Source organism: Bufo gargarizans, chromosome 8 (genome assembly GCF_014858855.1).
Source record: "Bufo gargarizans isolate SCDJY-AF-19 chromosome 8, ASM1485885v1, whole genome shotgun sequence".
NCBI classification, from domain to species: Eukaryota; Metazoa; Chordata; class Amphibia; order Anura; family Bufonidae; genus Bufo; species Bufo gargarizans.
Genome location: NC_058087.1, coordinates 77,270,770 through 77,289,349, shown reverse-complemented (window position 1 = coordinate 77,289,349; position 18,580 = coordinate 77,270,770). Strand labels below are relative to the sequence as shown.

The 18,580-nt window shown below is 43.0% G+C and overlaps 1 protein-coding gene across 5 annotated transcripts in view; it reads right to left on the bottom strand.

Annotated features, from left to right (window-relative positions):
* NBEAL1 (neurobeachin like 1) overlaps window positions 1-18,580 on the bottom strand; it is a 200,935-nt gene that overhangs the window by 71,952 nt on the left and 110,403 nt on the right. For all 5 annotated transcript variants that reach the window (XM_044305049.1, XM_044305051.1, XM_044305048.1 and 2 more), the window contains 4 exons: window positions 6,978-7,153; window positions 6,727-6,877; window positions 3,842-3,970; window positions 757-1,062 (listed from right to left, as the gene is read on the bottom strand). In XM_044305049.1, coding sequence (XP_044160984.1) covers window positions 757-1,062; window positions 3,842-3,970; window positions 6,727-6,877; window positions 6,978-7,153 — 762 coding nt within the window. The remainder of the gene's footprint in view (window positions 1-756; window positions 1,063-3,841; window positions 3,971-6,726; window positions 6,878-6,977; window positions 7,154-18,580) is intronic.

Sequence of the window (18,580 nt, the reverse complement as noted above, 5' to 3'; positions counted from 1 at the left end):
GCCTGCAGATTCGGACTACAGTCAGACCGAGTAGCGGCAACCCACAGCACTCAGACTGTTGTCTCTAGTGAGCTGCATCCTCCCTCAGATGACACACAGCAACATCAGGGGAAAGCGAGGACTGAACAGACTCTACAGGTGGCCCATACACATCAGAACGTCAGTCGACCAGGAGACATCTAATCTGTACCGGGGAGTTCCTACTCTCCTACTGCAGATGTCAGGAAAAGAAGGATCAGCCATTTTGGCTTTCTTTTGTTGTCTAGGGAGATGAGCTGCTATCAGAGGTGTTTGGCAGCAGAATTATTCCCCTCTCCTCACTGAGAACACATGCACACACGGGCAAGCAGTATGCATGTGTGTCAAGGGGTTTGGAGAGCTATCAAAGATGTATGGCATTGGCCACCCTAAAGCCTAGAGTGAAAATAGAGGAAAAGTGGACTGCCTCGGTGTAACAGAGAACCATCTCACACAGCAAGAAGAGGGTAAGGAGTGTCTTCTATGGGCCAAATTGCAATCTGCTGCAATGAGACTGGACTGAATCTTAAAAAAAAAAAAAAAAAAAAAAAAAAGAAAATCACCACAGGTTCTCTATAACCCACCTGAAATTACATTTGGGCCTATAAATGAACCTACAGTATATATTTCTCCAAACACAAGGTTAGTCTTCGCAGGAGCAGCATCCCGTGAATAATGGTCATTGAAGGTGCACACTTACTGCAGGCTGTACATGAAAGAAAAAACTAACACACTTACAAATTTGTCGATAAAGATCCTCCATTCTTCAGACTTGCAATACTCCTGGAAGTCTTCAAACAAGGAAGGGCTCCCATTAGTAATCGGAAGGGACGGTAAATGGAGGTTCATGAAGAGAAGTTCATATATTTTGGAAACCAGAGTCCTCACAATGGGAACAAGAAAGGAGTAGGTTTCAGACTTCTCCCGAATAGATTTGCTGAGGATCCCTTCCAGTTTCCCGAGAAGAAAACATGCCTCCTCTTGCTTTTCAATCACTTTTGTTTGCAACAAAGTATTCAGTTTTGCAGTGGCCATGGCGCACACCTATAGAAGAATGGACAGTTCTCATAGGAATATACATGGGCTCACATGTACTATAGTCAGTGCTCCTAAACACAGTTGCTCAGACTGACACAATTTGGTGCCTGCAATTCTTGAGAAATCCTGTGCACCTAGCAAGGGGCATCGCTTACCAGAAAAGAGGGAGGCTTCGTGGAAAGGTGTGAGGCCAATGAGATATTTAGTGGCAAAATTGTGCCACAATTCTGGCATAAAATTCTCAAACTAAGGCTCCTTTCACACTAGCGTTCAGGTGTCCGCTCGTGAGCTCCATTTGAAGGGGCTCACAAGCGGCCCTGAACGCAGCCGTCTGGCCCTAAGGCATTCTCAGTGGAGGCGGATCCACTGAGAATGCATCCGTCTGCCAGCGCTCAGCCTCCGCTCCGCTCAGTGAGCGGACACCCGAACGCTGCAAGCAGCGTTCGGGTGTCCGCCTGGCTACTAGTGTGAAAGTAGAGATGAGAGAATTGATTTGTAAGAATCGATTCATCAAGCAGAGTTGTGCACCTTCCACGGTGAGTCCCTGAAGCTCATGACGCTCTCACCCACTTGACTGATAGGGCTCTGAGTAACTGCTCTGAGTAGCACAGAGGCTCTGCTTCCGCTGCTGGGCATGTGCCGCTACACTCCTGGATAGCCTGAACAGTAACTGTTCCTGAAGAAGAGCCTCTGCACTTGCATCACAACTCAGGGCAGCAGCACAGGTGTGAGATTGTCCAGGCTGCCCGAGATGTCCAGCCCTATCATTCAAGCGGCGGGGGAACCATCCTCAGCTTTGGATACACTCTGTCACAGTTGCAGAACTCTGCTTGATTAGACAAACTGATTCTTACTAATCAATTTGCTCATATCTAAAGCCAACCAGAGCTAAAGCCAAAATGTTAACGTTTGAAATAATTTAGAACTGGATGAAATGAATCGCCTATCTTTGTTTTCCATTAAAAATATATGTTTTTTATGTAAATGGTCCATTTAGTTAGCTTTTCAAGTGTCAGGGTGCTACTGAAAACCCTCACAGACCTTTCCTGACTCCTGCTAAACGGATTCTGGTAACACTATGCTTTTGGGATGTAGCTTCAGAGTGTCAGAATATATAGAATATAGATCTAGAATTCCCAATGACTACTCTCCACAGCGCCATCCACATAAGGCGTGTATAGCTTAACTGCATAGTGCTTGTCTGTTTTGGTTACTTTCCTTCCAGTTTGCAGAACATATTATTCTTTAGAATTCACTTTCCCTATTGAGGAAGTACAGGACGTTGGGCATTTGTGGTGTAGTATTGATGTGCAGCCACTAGACGGCTCTTCTGCACAAAAATGTTCACAATTTGTAAAGTAACAAGGCCAAGAAACATCATTTTGGTTACTTCTGCTATACAGCCTGGTAACAAGAAAGAGTATTTGCCATTGCCCGCGGTGCTGAAGACCCACAGTGTATAGAGCACCTTTAGGACCAGCGTGAAATAATGAATTGTTCCAGTAAAGTAAGTGACCCTAAAGTCCATACTGCTATTGCCAATTGCCTCCAATGGTTTACTTATTTTCTTTCATAATTACCTATGTTAACAAGCATAAACTCAACATGAACACAGCAGTCTAGGGCCCACCATTATTAAAAGTGATGTCGCTTTAGCCAGTATCTAAGTTAAAGCTAATGTGCCTCCTTTGATAAGGGTTCATTCACACGTCTGTGAGTTTTGCAAATTGCAGATCCGCAAAACACGGACACTGGCAATGCGCGTTCCGCATTTTGCAGACCGCACATGGCCGGCACTCTCATAGAAAATGCCTTTTCTTGCCCGCAATTGCGAACAAGAATAGCACGTTTTAGTTTTTTGCGGAACGGAAGTGCGGATCTGCAAATACGGATGCGGACAGCACATTCCGGCCCCATTGAAAATTAATGGGTCCGCACCTGTTCCGCAAAATTGCAGAACAGATGCGGACCCATTCTGAGGATGTGTGAATGGACCCTTAATCTGCTGGAACTTGCATCACTGCCCTTCGCTTTCACACTGGCTAAAAGAGTGAATTTTTTCTACACCAGGGTCTGTGTGCAGTAGAGATGTGAGTTTTGACTTTTTAAAAAGTCACATATATAAATGTGCCTAAATTCTGTAAAGGACACCCACGTTTTTTTTTTCCACTTTTACAAACTGACAAGCATGATGATCTGGGCTCTAAACAATATGGGGGATTTAGTAAACTTGGTATGCCAGTACTTGGTATTTCCTGGTGTTAAAAAAAAGTTGCAATATTTAGCAAAACTAAATCCTAGCTGACGTACAGACTGGGCAAGATGTGCCACCATTATTAAGAGGTTCTTTCCTTTTAATAAATTGTGGCACATCTGACACCAGTGAACACAAATTAAGAATAATAAATATCCTTATTTTAGTGTAAAGTGTGCCAATGATAAATGTGGGACAGAGCTTGTAAGTGCATAGCTATGCCCCCCCTCCCCTTTTTTTTTTGGGGGGGGGGGTAATTTAGATGAGTTAACTGAGGATTAAACTCACAATGGAGCGACAGGATAGAATATTAGAATAGAATATTTCAACTGTAGTAGATTTCGTGAATAACTACACTGAAACCTCCATGTCTGAGATATGGAGAGGACAAGGGCATCATGCTTAATAACTTTGGTACAATAAAATGGAATAGAGCCATGTTATTAGGTAAAATAACCATTTTGGACAGTGCTTTACGATTTTCAGTGATGAGGCTGATTAGTTGACCAACTGGTGAAACATTCAACAAACCTGCAGATTGTCCTGTCCAATGAAGCCGAGCAGAAGTCGGAACTCTACTTGAGAAAGGGTCTCAGATTCAAGACCGGCTGGGTACCACACCGACAGGCTGTCCATCAGGGTGACTATCTCCTCCAGTAGCTGTACGATAGAATGGTACATTTACATTCTACTATAGGAGCATGACATCAAAGTAACATTTCCTATACCTAAAGCTACAAACGTATCCACATTAAAGGGAGCCTGTCAGAATACTGGCACGTAGGGCAGGTGTTCAGGAACATAATCAAACCAGATAGATAGATAGATATATTTTAACCCCTTAACTACAGAACAATTTTCAGTTTTTGCATTTCCGTTTTTTACTCCTGGGGTGCTCAGAGCCATATGAGGGCTTGTTTTTTGCGGCTCAAGTTGTACTTTCTAACTGCACCATTTAATATTGCATATGACATAGTGGGAAGCTGGAAAAAAGAAATCCAAATGGGGTGAAGTTGAAAAACAAAAAGCAATTCCGCCATAGTTTTATGGGTTTAGTTTTTACGGTGTTCCTTATGTGGTATCGGTGGGTCAATATGACTACAAAGATACAACATTTGTATAGTTTTTCTTGTGTTTTATTTTAATACACAATAATAATTAATAAACTTAGAAAAAAAAAAAGAAAAAAAAAATTGATTTGCATATATTTGATTACTGCATATATTGCCATACTCTGACCCTTATAACTTATTCAAATTTATATCTACGGAGCTGTGTAGTTTTCCAAAAATACCATTTTGTGAGACATAAGGGGACAAAAAAAAAAAAAAAGTGTGAATTGGCCATCGGGGCATTGACTGTACAAAATGAATATGTTTACATTTTAATAAACATTTGGACATTTTGGGACGCAGTAATGCTAATAATGTTTATTTTTATTATGGGGAAAGGGAGTTGATTAGAATTATTTTTTTTTTTACATTTTTAAAAACTTTGCTTATACTTTTGTTTTTTTTACTTCCAAAAAAGGAGACCTATCGATCAGCTGTTTGAAGAGGAGGTGGTGCTCCGTGTGCTGCTTCCTCGTTATTACACTACACATTGTCTCCCCTGCAGTGGCAGCGCAAAGTAATTACAAGTACTCGCTCAATTTAAGTGAATGGAGCAAGTACTTGTAATTACACTCTCTTCCGAGACAGGGAGCATAACGAAGAGCAAGTGGAGCTCCCATGGAACGTCGTCTCCTCTTCGTGTCAGACCCCCGCTGATATGAATATTGACTACCTATTCTGAGGATAGGTCTTCAATATAAAACCCATGCACAACCCCTTTAATTCCCCTTAGGGGACTCGAAAATGTGATTGTAAGATTGTGTGTCCCATAGACTAAAATTAATTACCATTGCAGCCTATAAGACATTTAATATGTTCCGAATGAGACCTGCCGCAGACAGGGCTCCATAGGAACTATTGCTGTAGTGGCCTTACAGAGGGACTGAAGCTACCAGAGGTAATGAATAGGGATGCCATTGAGCCTCGAGAGTGCAGCACTCCCAGGGAAAGCTGTCTCAGATGCCTTGGTCAGAACTACTATGGCATCTGAGGGGTTAAATGTCTATAACTAGTGTTATCATTGTAGACATTAGTCTCAGGTGTCTGTTGTCTGAAGCTGCAAAAAACGGCGGCTATGGGACCTGCATCCTTTAAGGACAGACATTCGCGGTACATGTACAGCAGATGTTCTGAAGGGGTTGCTTCTTTTTATTTCTATGCAAATAATGTTTTGGTGCACTGTGGGAAAGGCTACTGAGTTTTTTGTGCAATTGTTCCAATATAATAAAACCCAGTGCCAGACCCTCCTTTGACAGTTAATGAGATTTCAGATTCGGTAGCAATAACACAGGGAAAGCCTATTGCACCAAAAGGAACGGCCCGGCTCATGGTGTACTGAAAACTTTATTTACATAAAAATCGAAAATCAACAGCTTTTCTCAGAATTAGAAGACTGGTTATGTTTCAGGGCACCTACTCTAAATTAGTTTGAAACAGATTTTGGAGGTGACAGAACCCCTTTACAGGGGTTTCCCCACAATGTGAATAAATGTCTGAATCTGGGGGTCCATGTCTGGGACCACCTGTGACGGTCCCTCTCATGACAGAGGTGAGAAGATTTGAGACTGGCGGCACGTGAGGGTATCTGACAGTCTCTGTTTTCTACTTGCAGTGTTGTTTGGTAATGATCACCTCTTGTTAGGTGCAGCTTGTGGTCATTACTGAGGCTCTATTTAGTTCTGACTCACACTGCTTACCATGCGGTTGATATTTCCTGCTGGAGTTGGTTGAGCTGGTGTGTTGTTCCTTTGGATCTCCTGCTCCTCCATTCTTCTTTAAGCGAAGTGCATTTTGTTGTTTTCTAGGCCTCAGGAAGACGCTGGTTCCTTCTTCTGAGAAGGAACCAGTAGTCTCATTCCCTGCCACCACTCCTAGGGCTTTCCAGGGCTAAGGTTCTGGTGTACGAGTATTTCCACCTTCAGAGTCTAACTCATATTGGCAGGAGTCAGAAAGAGGTCTAGGGATTCCTAGGAGGTCACCATCCCTCTCCCTTAGACCAGAGTCTAGGCTTCAAAGCCATTTCCTACTGTGTGTTATCTGGTGTTTTCCCCTCCCTATTACCTGTGACACCACCACTGATCACTAGAATCAGGGTTCCATGCCCCATGTTGCTCCTTATTGCACAATCAAAGTGAAAAGGAGTTTGAATGGACTGGCAGTTAGCATCTGTCCTTCATTTTGTAAAAGCTATGATAATAGTGTGAAATCGCCGGTGTGCTTCATACGTCGGTGCACTGGGCTTAATATGCTGGTTATAAAGAAGGAAACATACAATGTGTAAAGACATCCATAAATCTACTTCACCTTTTCTGTCCAGAGCGAGGGATTAACCCGACCTTCAGCTTGTAGAAAATCCTGTACAATGTGTAACAATCTGTTTGCATTTTCGGCATTGACCTGGGTCTTGGGATCTCTGTTTTCGGTTACAGCCCATTCTGGCATTTTCTCCAACAAGCTGTGTACAGTGAATGTTATGGGAGGCATTGAATACATACAAATATAAAGGAATAGGACATGTTAAACATTTTAATGTATGATGAAAAAAAATTACATACTTCAGTTTAATTACATCTGATGGTCGCAGCAATTCATTAGCCATCTCCAGGCTGGTTAGTGCAGAGAATACTTGTCCTCTTTCGATCCAGGTAACATTATCCGATTTGTCCAGGCCTTTCCACATAAGGCACAGCAGTATGTCTGTCAGCAGCTGCACCAGCTCCTCTTCACAGTCCTGAAGAATGTATTTTATTTAGTACAATTACTTTGTTAGAGTTTAAAGTTTTTTTTTCTAGATTTTCATATTGATGTTCTATCCTCATGATAGAAAATTTATGTGTGACTGTTGATGCGACCATTCAGAAAAGCCTTTTAAAGGGGTTGCCCGAGATTATAAAAAGATCGCCAATAAGCATGGACCCCTCACACTGAACATACTTACCTGGCTCCCTGAGTCGCTCCTGGATCCAGCACTGCCGCTGCTGCAGCTTCTCCCCATAAGTGGATACAAACATCTGGTGTTTGGGGGAGCAGCCAATGCCAGGTGTTGACAGGAACGAGGCTCCCTTGCGTCACCCGCGATGCTAGGGAGGCTCGTTCCCACTATTGGCTGCTCCACCCCCGACACCAGATGTTTTCTCACAGGGAGAAGCTGTAGTGGCGGTGCGGGGACCAGGAGCGGCGCAGGGAGCCAGGTAAGTATGTTCATTGTGAGGGCCCCGGGCATATAGGGGAGCTTTTTATAATCTTGGATAACCCCTTTAACCCCTTAGGGACACAGCCTTTTTACACCTTAGGACCAGGCCATTTTTTGAAAATCTGACCAGTGTCACTTTAAGTGATGATAACTTTAAAACGCTTTGACTTATCCAGGCCATTCTGAGATTGTTTTTTCGTCACATATTGTACTTCATGACACTGGTAAAATAAAGTTAAAAAAAAAATTTTTTTTTGCATAAAAAAATGTCAAATATACCAAAAATTGGGAAAAATTAGCAAATTTCAAAGTTTCAGTTTCTCTACTTCTGTAATACATAGTAATACCCTTAAAAATTGTGATGACTTTACATTCCCCATATGTCTACTTCATGTTTGAATTATTTTGGGAATGATATTTTATTTTTTGGGGATGTTACAAGTTTAGAAGCAAATCTTGAAATTTTTCAGAAATTTACAAAAACCCAATTTTTAGGGACCACTACAGCTCTGAAGTCACTTTGCGAGGCTTACATAATAGAAACCACCCAAAAATGACCCCATTCTATAAACTACACCCCTCAAGGTATTCAAAACCGATTTTACAAACTTTGTTAACCCTTTAGGTGTTGCACAAGAGTTATTGGCAAATGGGGATGAAATTTGAGAATTTCATTTTATTGCCTAATTTTCCATTTTAACCAATTTTTTCCACTAACAAAGCAAGGGTTAACAGCCAAACAAGACTGTATCTTTATTGCCCTGACTCTGCCGTTTACAGAAACACCCCATATGTGGCCGTAAACTACTGTACGGCCACACAGCGGGGCGTAGAGTGAAAGGTGCGCCGTTTGGTTTTTGGAAGGCAGGTTTTGCTGGACTGGTTTTTTGACACCATGTCCCATTTGAAGCCCCCTGATGCACCCCTAGAGTAGAAACTCCATAAAAGTGACCCCATCTAAGAAACTACACCCCTCAAGGTATACAAAACTGATTTTACAAACTTTGTTAACCCTTTAGGTGTTGCACAAGATTTAATGGAAAATAGAGATACAATTTCAAAATTTCACTTTTTTGGCAGATTTTCCATTTTAATATTTTTTTTCCAGTTACAAAGCAAGGGTTAACAGCCAAACAAAACTCGTTATTTATGGCCCTGATTCTGTAGTTTACAGAAACACCCCATATGTGGTCGTAAACCGCTGTACGGTCACACGGCAGGGCGCAGAAGGAAAGGAATGCCATACGGTTTTTGGAAGGCAGATTTTGCTGGACTGTTTTTTTTGACACCATGTCCCATTTGAAGCCCCCTGATGCACCCCTAGAGTAGAAACTCCAAAAAAGTGACCCCATTTTAGAAACTACGGGATAGGGTGGCAGTTTTGTTGGTACAAGTTTAGGGTACATATGATTTTTGGTTGCTCTATATTACACTTTTTGTGCGGCAAGGTAACAAGAAATTGCTTTTTTGGCACAGTTTTTTTTTTGTTATTTACACCATTCATCTGACAGGTTAGATCATGACGTAATTTTAAAGAGCAGGTTGTCACGGACGCGGTGATACCCAATATGTATACAATTTTTTTTATTTATGTACGTTTTACACAATAATTTCATTTTTAAAACAAAAAAAATGTTTTAGTGTCTCCATAGTCTAAGAGCCATAGTTTTTTAAATTTTTGGGTGATTATCTTAAGTAGGGTCTCATTTTTTGTGGGATGAGATGACGGTTTGATTGGCACTATTTTGGGGTGCACATGACTTTTTGATTGCTTGCTATTACACTTTTTGTGACGGAAAATGACAAAAAATGGCTTTTTTTACACCGTTTTTATTTTAATTTTTTTACGGTGGTCATCTGAGGGGTTAGTTCATGTGATATTTTTATAGAGCCGGTCAATACGGACGCGGCGATACCTAATATGTATACTTTTTTTTTTATTTATGTAAGTTTTACACAATGATTTCATTTTTGAAACAAAAGAAATCATGTTTTAGTGTTTCCATAGTCTAAGAGCCATAACTTTTTCAGTTTTTGGGCGATTATCTTGGGTAGGGTATGATTTTTGCGGGATGAGAATACGGTTTGATTGTTACAATTTTGGCGTAGATGCGACTTTTTTGATCACTTTTATTACCTTTTTTGGGAAGTAAGGTGGGCAAAATTCCAATTTCATCATAGTTTTTAATTTTTTATTTTTATGGCGTTCACCGTTCGGGTAAAGTAACATTACCGTTTTATAGATCAGGTCGTTAAGGACGCGGCGATACCAAACATGTGTAGGGAATTTTATTTTTTTCATTTTTAATCAGTGATAAATGTGTTTTTTGATTTTTACTTTATTTTTCACTTTTTTCACTTTTTTTTTGACCCAGACCCACTTGGTTCTTGAAGATCCAGTGGGTCTGATGTCTGCATAATACAGTACAGTATATATTGTACTGTACTGTATTTTACTTACACTTTGTCTGAACAGATCTATGCTTTCAGCACAGATCTGTTCAGCACCATGGACAGCAGGACGCCTGAGAAGGCGTCCTGTTGCCATGGGAACCTTCCCCGTCTGCTCAGTAGTGGCCAGAACTGCGCAGACGGGGAAGGGTAAGGACGGGGCTTGGGGGGCTGCCTGGAAGCTCTCTCCCTCTCCATTCGGGGGACTGCAAAGGCACAGCAGCCCCCCGATCGGAGAGGGAGGGAGCTCCCTCTTACTGTTAACCTTTTCCATACAGCGGTCCGTACGGACCGCTGTATGGAAAGGGTTAAACGGCTGACATCGCATCACCGATGTCAGCCGTTTATACCAGGGTGCCAGCAATGTGCTGGCACCCTGGTATACCCACTAGACGCCAACGATTACGCAATGGGAGGCGGGCGGGGGATCGCGATCCCGCCTCCCGCACCGCCCGCAACCCTCCCCCCGCACCTCCCACCGTGCTCGAATAACTCAGGGGTGCAGGGAGGAGGGATACATTTATATTTTACGAATGCAAAAGTTTCTGATCCCCGCGGTCAGGGACCGCGGGGATCAGAAACTGCAGAAATCGCAGCAAACCGCAGGTCTGAATTGACCTGCGGTTTGCCGCGATCGCCGACATGGGGGGGGGTCACGGGACCCCCCCGCGCGTTTAGCCTAGGTGCCTGCTCAATGATTTGAGCAGGCACCGGGTTCCGATCACTGCCAGCCGCACGGCAGTGATCGAAAATGCACAGGGCGTACATGTACGCCCTGTGTCCTTAAGTACCAGGGCACAAGGGCGTACCTGTACGCCCTGTGTCCTTAAGGGGTTAAGCATAAGTCTAAAAAGGGGCACATGTTTAACAAACACTGTCGAGGAAGACATCTGGCAATGTATGGGCCAGCATGTTGCTATAAAGGTGGTCAAACACATTAAACAATGGTCGGACAAGCGCAATGATTTTCATGATGTTAGTTTGAGAGATGTTAGTGGGAAAAAAAGGACTGAGCAGTATGAATATTAACATGTTCTATCCTTGGTTCTCAAGGAAGATAAAAGAGGCATCTGGAAGCAACTTCCTCAACTTGCTGCAGGAACACTTTATGGGCCAGTTTGTAGAAGCTCCCACTAGGGGCGATGCTCTGTTGGATTTGGTAATTTCCAATGATGCAGAGCTTATTGGTAATGGTGCTGTTTGAGAAATACTAGGTAATAGTGACCACAATATAATTATATTCCCCCTAAACTATAAGAAGCAAACTCTGTCAGGCAGAGCAAAGACACTGAATTTTAAAAAGGCTAATTTCCCTGGGATGAGGGCAGCATTTCAGGGCATAGACTGGGAGCAGCTACTGTCACAATACTGAGGCTAAATGGGAGAGCTTTAAATCCACATTCAGTAATTGCACTAAAAATGTATTCCTTTAGGTAACAATTTCAATCCACATTGAGTAATTGCACTAAAAATGTATTCCTTTAGGTAACAAGTATAAACGGCTAAAATTAAACCCCCCATGGCTTACAGCTACTGTAAAAAGGGCAATAAAAGACAAAAAAAAGGGCATTTAAAAATATAAATCTGAGGGTCAACTGTAGCGTTTGAAGATTACAAAGGGCTTAATAAAATCTGTAAAAAGGAGATAAAATTAGCAAAAATACAAAACGAACAGCAGGTGGCAAAAGAGAGCAAAACGGTAAGGGGGGGCGGGGGGGGGGGGGGGTAGTCACTGAAGGTAAGGAAAAGGCAAAGTTACTGAATGGGCTTTTTAGGGTACTTCCACTTTAGCGTTTTTCTTTTCCGGCATAGAGTTCCGTCGCAGAATGGGAGGGAATATAAAGGAAAAGGATTAGTCTAAATAAGTGGCACCTGGCAGAAGGAAAGGAGATGAGAAAGTGAAACCAAAACAAAGAACATCATACAAGAGATAGACAAGAACATCTGCCAGACCTTCTCACAGGACTGGCGGTGACACACGCAAGGTGGGGGGGGGGGGGGGGGGGTCCTTCCATGCATTCTGGGCCCCCCATTGCCACGGGCCCCATAGCAGCTGCGTGGGCTGCCTATATTGCTGGATACCTACACCAAAATTCAAGTGATATAGCTTACTACTGCACTTGAATTGCAAATGCACCTCTTCTGTGCAGGTCCTGTTCAACTAGCAGGGTATATCTTATGTGTTTTGACTGGGAGGTTTATATTGCTGTGTTACTTACTAGAGGGGGTTCCATACTGAGTGGCAGTATCCAGTCTACTAAGGGGGCATTATATTGAGGTGGCAGACATTTGTTATTTTTCGTTCATTCCCTCATCAGCACATGAGTACCAGATAGCACTTCACCAAGTCTGAAAATCAAAAGCTCATTGTACAAATTGGCTTTGTATAACTATGTACGAATTTTGCATGGAATCCATTGTACAAATCTGCTTTGTGCACCATAGATCGTATATTTCAACTTTTGTTATAAAATCAATAAAAAGATTTTTAAAAGAAAGAAAAGTGCTTAATGCCGGAAAAGAACTGATTACTGAATGGAGAGTAATCCGTTCAGGATGCATCAGGATGTCTTCACAGTTCAGTCATTTTGACTGATCAGGCAAAAGATAAAACTGCAGCATGCTACGGTTTTATCTCTGGCCCAAAAAAACTGAAGACTTGCCTGAATGCCGGATCTGGCATTTTTTCTTCCCATAGTGTATTAGTGCCGGATCCAGCATTCAAAATACCTGAATGCCTGATCCGTCCTTCCAGTTTGCGCAAGTGAAAAAAAGAATAAAATGCTGCATCCATTTTGCCAGATGACATCGGAAAGACGGAACTGCTTGCTGGATCACTCTGCCGCAAGTGTGAAAGTAGCCTTAGCTCTGTATATACTAAAGAAGAGAAAGGAGCTGATATCTGTGGCGCTGGGGCTGTTAGCCAATCGAGTATATTACTGGATGTACTGTAGAGATGGTCCAAGCTATGTTAAATAAGGTAAATGTGAACAAGGCTCCGGGTCCAGATGGATTACACCTTAACCACTTCAGCCCCGCTAGGTGAAACCCCCTTCATGACCAGAGCACTTTTTACACTTCGGCACTACACTCCTTTCACCGTTTATCGCTCGGTCATGCAACTTACCACCCAAATGAATTTTACCTCCTTTTCTTCTCACTAATGGAGCTTTCATTTGGTGGTATTTCATTGCTGCTGACATTTTTACTTTTTTTGTTATTAATCAAAATGTAACGATTTTTTTGCAAAAAAATGACATTTTTCACTTTCAGCTGTAAAATTTTGCAAAAAAAACGACATCCATATATAAATTTTTCGCCAAATTTATTGTTCTACATGTCTTTGATAAAAAAAAAATGTTTGGGCAAAAAAAAATGGTTTGGGTAAAAGTTATAGCATTTACAAACTATGGTACAAAAATGTGAATTTCCGCTTTTTGAAACAGCTCTGACTTTCTGAGCACCTGTCATGATTCCTGAGGTTCTACAATGCCCAGACAGTAGAAAACCCCCACAAATGACCCCATTTCGGAAAGTAGACACCCTAAGGTATTCGCTGATGGGCATAGTGAGTTCATAGAACTTTTTATTTTTTGTCACAAGTTAGCGGAAAATGATGATGATTTTTTTTTTTTTTTTTTTTCTTACAAAGTCTCATATTCCACTAACTTGCGACAAAAAATAAAAAATTCTAGGAACTCGCCATGCCCCTTACGGAATACCTTGGGGTGTCTTCTTTCCAAAATGGGGTCACTTGTGGCGTAGTTATACTGCCCTGGCAATTTAGGGGCCCAAATGTGTGAGAAGAACTTTGCAATCAAAATGTGTAAAAAATGACCGGTGAAATCCAAAAGGTGCACTTTGGAATATGTGCCCCTTTGCCCACCTTGGCAGCAAAAAAGTGTCACACATCTGGTATCGCCGTACTCAGGAGAAGTTGGGGAATGTGTTTTGGGGTGTCATTTTACATATACCCATGCTGGGTGAGAAAAATATCTTGGTCAAATGCCAACTTTGTATAAAAAAATGGGAAAAGTTGTCTTTTGCCAAGATATTTCTCTCATCCAGCATGGGTATATGTAAAATGACACCCCAAAACACATTCCCCAACTTCTCCTGAGTACGGCGATACCAGATGTGTCACACTTTTTTGCTGTCAAGGTGGGCAAAGGGGCACATATTCCAAAGTGCACCTTTCAGATTTTGCAGGCCATTTTTTTTACACATTTTGATTGCAAGGTACTTCTCACACATTTGGGCCCCTAAATTGCCAGGGCAGTATAACTACCCCACAAGTGAGCCCATTTTGGAAAGAAGACACCCCAAGGTATTCCGTGAGGGGCACGGCGAGTTCCTAGAATCTTTTATTTTTTGTCACAAGTTAGCGGAAAATGATGATTTTTTTTTTTTCTCTTTTTTCCTTACAAAGTCTCATATTCCACTAACTTGCGACAAAAAATAAAAAATTTTAGGAACTCGCCATGCCCCTCACGGAATACCTTGGGGTGTCTTCTTTCCAAAATGGGGTCACTTGTGGCGTAGTTATACTGCCCTGGCAATTTAGGGGCCCAAATGTGTGAGAAGTACCTTGCAATCAAAATGTGTAAAAAATGGCCTGCAAAATCTGAAAGGTGCACTTTGGAATATGTGCCCCTTTGCCCACCTTGGCATCAAAAAAGTGTGACACATCTGGTATCGCCGTACTCAGGAGAAGTTGGGGAATGTGTTTTGGGGTGTCATTTTACATATAACCATGCTGGGTGAGAGAAATATCTTGGCAAAAGACAACTTTTCCTATTTTTTTATACAAAGTTGGCATTTGACCAAGATATTTTTCTCACCCAGCATGGGTATATGTAAAATGACACCCCAAAACACATTCCCCAACTTCTCCTGAGTACGGCGATACCAGATGTGTGACACTTTTTTGCAGCCTAGATGCGCAAAGGGGCCCAAATTCCTTTTAGGAGGGCATTTTTAGACATTTGGATCCCAGACTTCTCACACTTTCGGGCCCCTAAAAAGCCAGGGCAGTATAAATACCCCACATGTGACCCCACTTTGGAAAGAAGACACCCCAAGGTATTCAATGAGGGGCCTGGCGAGTTCCTAGAAATTTTTTATTTTTTGCATAAGTTAGCAGAAATTGATTTTTTTGTTTTTTTTCTCACAAAGTCTCACTTTCCGCTAACTTAGGACAAAAATTTCAATCTTTCATGGACTCAATATGCCCCTCAGCGAATACCTTGGGGTGTCTGTTTTCCGAAATGGGGTCACATGTGGGGTATTTATACTGCCCTGGCTTTTTAGGGGCCCTAAAGCGTGAGAAGAAGTCTGGAATATAAATGTCTAAAAATGTTTACGCATTTGGATTCCGTGAGGGGTATGGTGCGTCCATGTGAGATTTTATTTTTTGACACAAGTTAGTAGAATATGAGACTTAGTAAGAAAAAACAAAAACAAACAAAAAATTTCCGCTAACTTGTGCCAAAAAAAATGTGTGAATGGAGCCTTACCGGGGGGGGGGGGGGGGGGTGATCAATGACAGGGGGGGTGATCAATGACAGGGGGGTGATCAATGACAGGGGGGTAATCACCCATATAGACTCCCGGATCACCCCCCTGTCACTGATCACCCCCCCTGTAAGGCTCCATTCAGACATCCGCATGATTTTTTACGGATCCATGGATACATGGATCGGATCCACAAAACACATGCGGACGTCTGAATGGAGCCTTACAGGGGGGTTATCAATGACAGGGGGTGATCAATGACAGGGGGTGATCAGGGAGTGTATATGGGTGATCACCCGCCTGTCATTGATCACCCCCCTGTAAGGCTCCATTTAGATGTCCGTATGCGTTTTGCGGATCCGATCCATGTATCCGTGGATCCGTAAAAATCATACGGACGTCTGAACGGAGCCTGACAGGGGGGGATCAATGACAGGGGGGTGATCAATGACAGGGCGGTGATCAGGGAGTTTATATGGGGTGATCATGGGTTTATAAGGGGTTAATAAGTGACGGGGGGGGGGGGGGTGTAGTGTAGTGTAGTGTAGTGTGGTGTTTGGTGCGACTGTACTGACCTACCTGAGTCCTCTGGTGGTCGATCCTAACAAAAGGGACCACCAGAGGACCAGGTAGGAGGTATATTAGACGCTGTTATGAAAACAGCGTCTAATATACCTGTTAGGGGTTAAAAAATTCTTGTGGCGTAGTTATACTGCCCTGGCAATTTAGGGGCCCAAATGTGTGAGAAGTACCTTGCAATCAAAATGTGTAAAAAATGGCCTGCAAAATCTGAAAGGTGCACTTTGGAATATGTGCCCCTTTGCCCACCTTGGCATCAAAAAAGTGTGACACATCTGGTATCGCCGTACTCAGGAGAAGTTGGGGAATGTGTTTTGGGGTGTCATTTTACATATAACCATGCTGGGTGAGAGAAATATCTTGGCAAAAGACAACTTTTCCTATTTTTTTATACAAAGTTGGCATTTGACCAAGATATTTTTCTCACCCAGCATGGGTATATGTAAAATGACACCCCAAAACACATTCCCCAACTTCTCCTGAGTACGGCGATACCAGATGTGTGACACTTTTTTGCAGCCTAGATGCGCAAAGGGGCCCAAATTCCTTTTAGGAGGGCATTTTTAGACATTTGGATCCCAGACTTCTCACACTTTCGGGCCCCTAAAAAGCCAGGGCAGTATAAATACCCCACATGTGACCCCACTTTGGAAAGAAGACACCCCAAGGTATTCAATGAGGGGCCTGGCGAGTTCCTAGAAATTTTTTATTTTTTGCATAAGTTAGCAGAAATTGATTTTTTTGTTTTTTTTCTCACAAAGTCTCACTTTCCGCTAACTTAGGACAAAAATTTCAATCTTTCATGGACTCAATATGCCCCTCAGCGAATACCTTGGGGTGTCTGTTTTCCGAAATGGGGTCACATGTGGGGTATTTATACTGCCCTGGCTTTTTAGGGGCCCTAAAGCGTGAGAAGAAGTCTGGAATATAAATGTCTAAAAATGTTTACGCATTTGGATTCCGTGAGGGGTATGGTGCGTCCATGTGAGATTTTATTTTTTGACACAAGTTAGTAGAATATGAGACTTAGTAAGAAAAAACAAAAACAAACAAAAAATTTCCGCTAACTTGTGCCAAAAAAAATGTGTGAATGGAGCCTTACCGGGGGGGGGGGGGGGGGGGGGGGGTGATCAATGACAGGGGGGGTGATCAATGACAGGGGGGTGATCAATGACAGGGGGGTAATCACCCATATAGACTCCCGGATCACCCCCCTGTCACTGATCACCCCCCCTGTAAGGCTCCATTCAGACATCCGCATGATTTTTTACGGATCCATGGATACATGGATCGGATCCACAAAACACATGCGGACGTCTGAATGGAGCCTTACAGGGGGGTTATCAATGACAGGGGGTGATCAATGACAGGGGGTGATCAGGGAGTGTATATGGGTGATCACCCGCCTGTCATTGATCACCCCCCTGTAAGGCTCCATTTAGATGTCCGTATGCGTTTTGCGGATCCGATCCATGTATCCGTGGATCCGTAAAAATCATACGGACGTCTGAACGGAGCCTGACAGGGGGGGATCAATGACAGGGGGGTGATCAATGACAGGGCGGTGATCAGGGAGTTTATATGGGGTGATCATGGGTTTATAAGGGGTTAATAAGTGACGGGGGGGGGGGGGGGGTGTAGTGTAGTGTAGTGTAGTGTGGTGTTTGGTGCGACTGTACTGACCTACCTGAGTCCTCTGGTGGTCGATCCTAACAAAAGGGACCACCAGAGGACCAGGTAGGAGGTATATTAGACGCTGTTATGAAAACAGCGTCTAATATACCTGTTAGGGGTTAAAAAATTCGGATCGCCGCTGGCAGGCTGGAGATCCACTCGCTTACCTTCCGTTCCTGTGAGCGCGCGCGCTTGTGTGCGCGCGTTCACAGGAAATCTCGCGTCTCGCGAGATGACGCATATATGCGTGACTGTGCGCAGGGCTGCCACCTCCGGACCGCACATCTGCGTTAGTGATCAAAAAAAAATTTTTTTTTTGTCACTGCGGTGGGGCGGGTGTGGGCGAACACACGTGTGGGCGACCGATCAGGCCTGATCGGGCAAACACTGCGTTTTGGGTGGAGGGCGAACTAAAGTGACACTAATACAATTATAGATCTGACCGTGATCAGTTTTGATCACTTCCAGATACTATAAAAGTACAAATGCTAATTAGCGATACGCTAATCAGCGAATAACGGACTGCGGTGCGGTGGGCTGGGCGCTAACTGATCGCTAACTACCTAACCAAGGGACCTAAACTATACCTAAAACCTAACGGTCAATAACAGTGAAAAAAAAAAGTGACAGTTTGCACTGATCACTTTTTTCTTTTCACTTGTGATTGACAGGGGTGATCAAAGGGTTAATTGGGGTTCAGGGGGGGTGATCAGGGGCTATAGTGTAGTGTTTGGTGTACTCACTGTG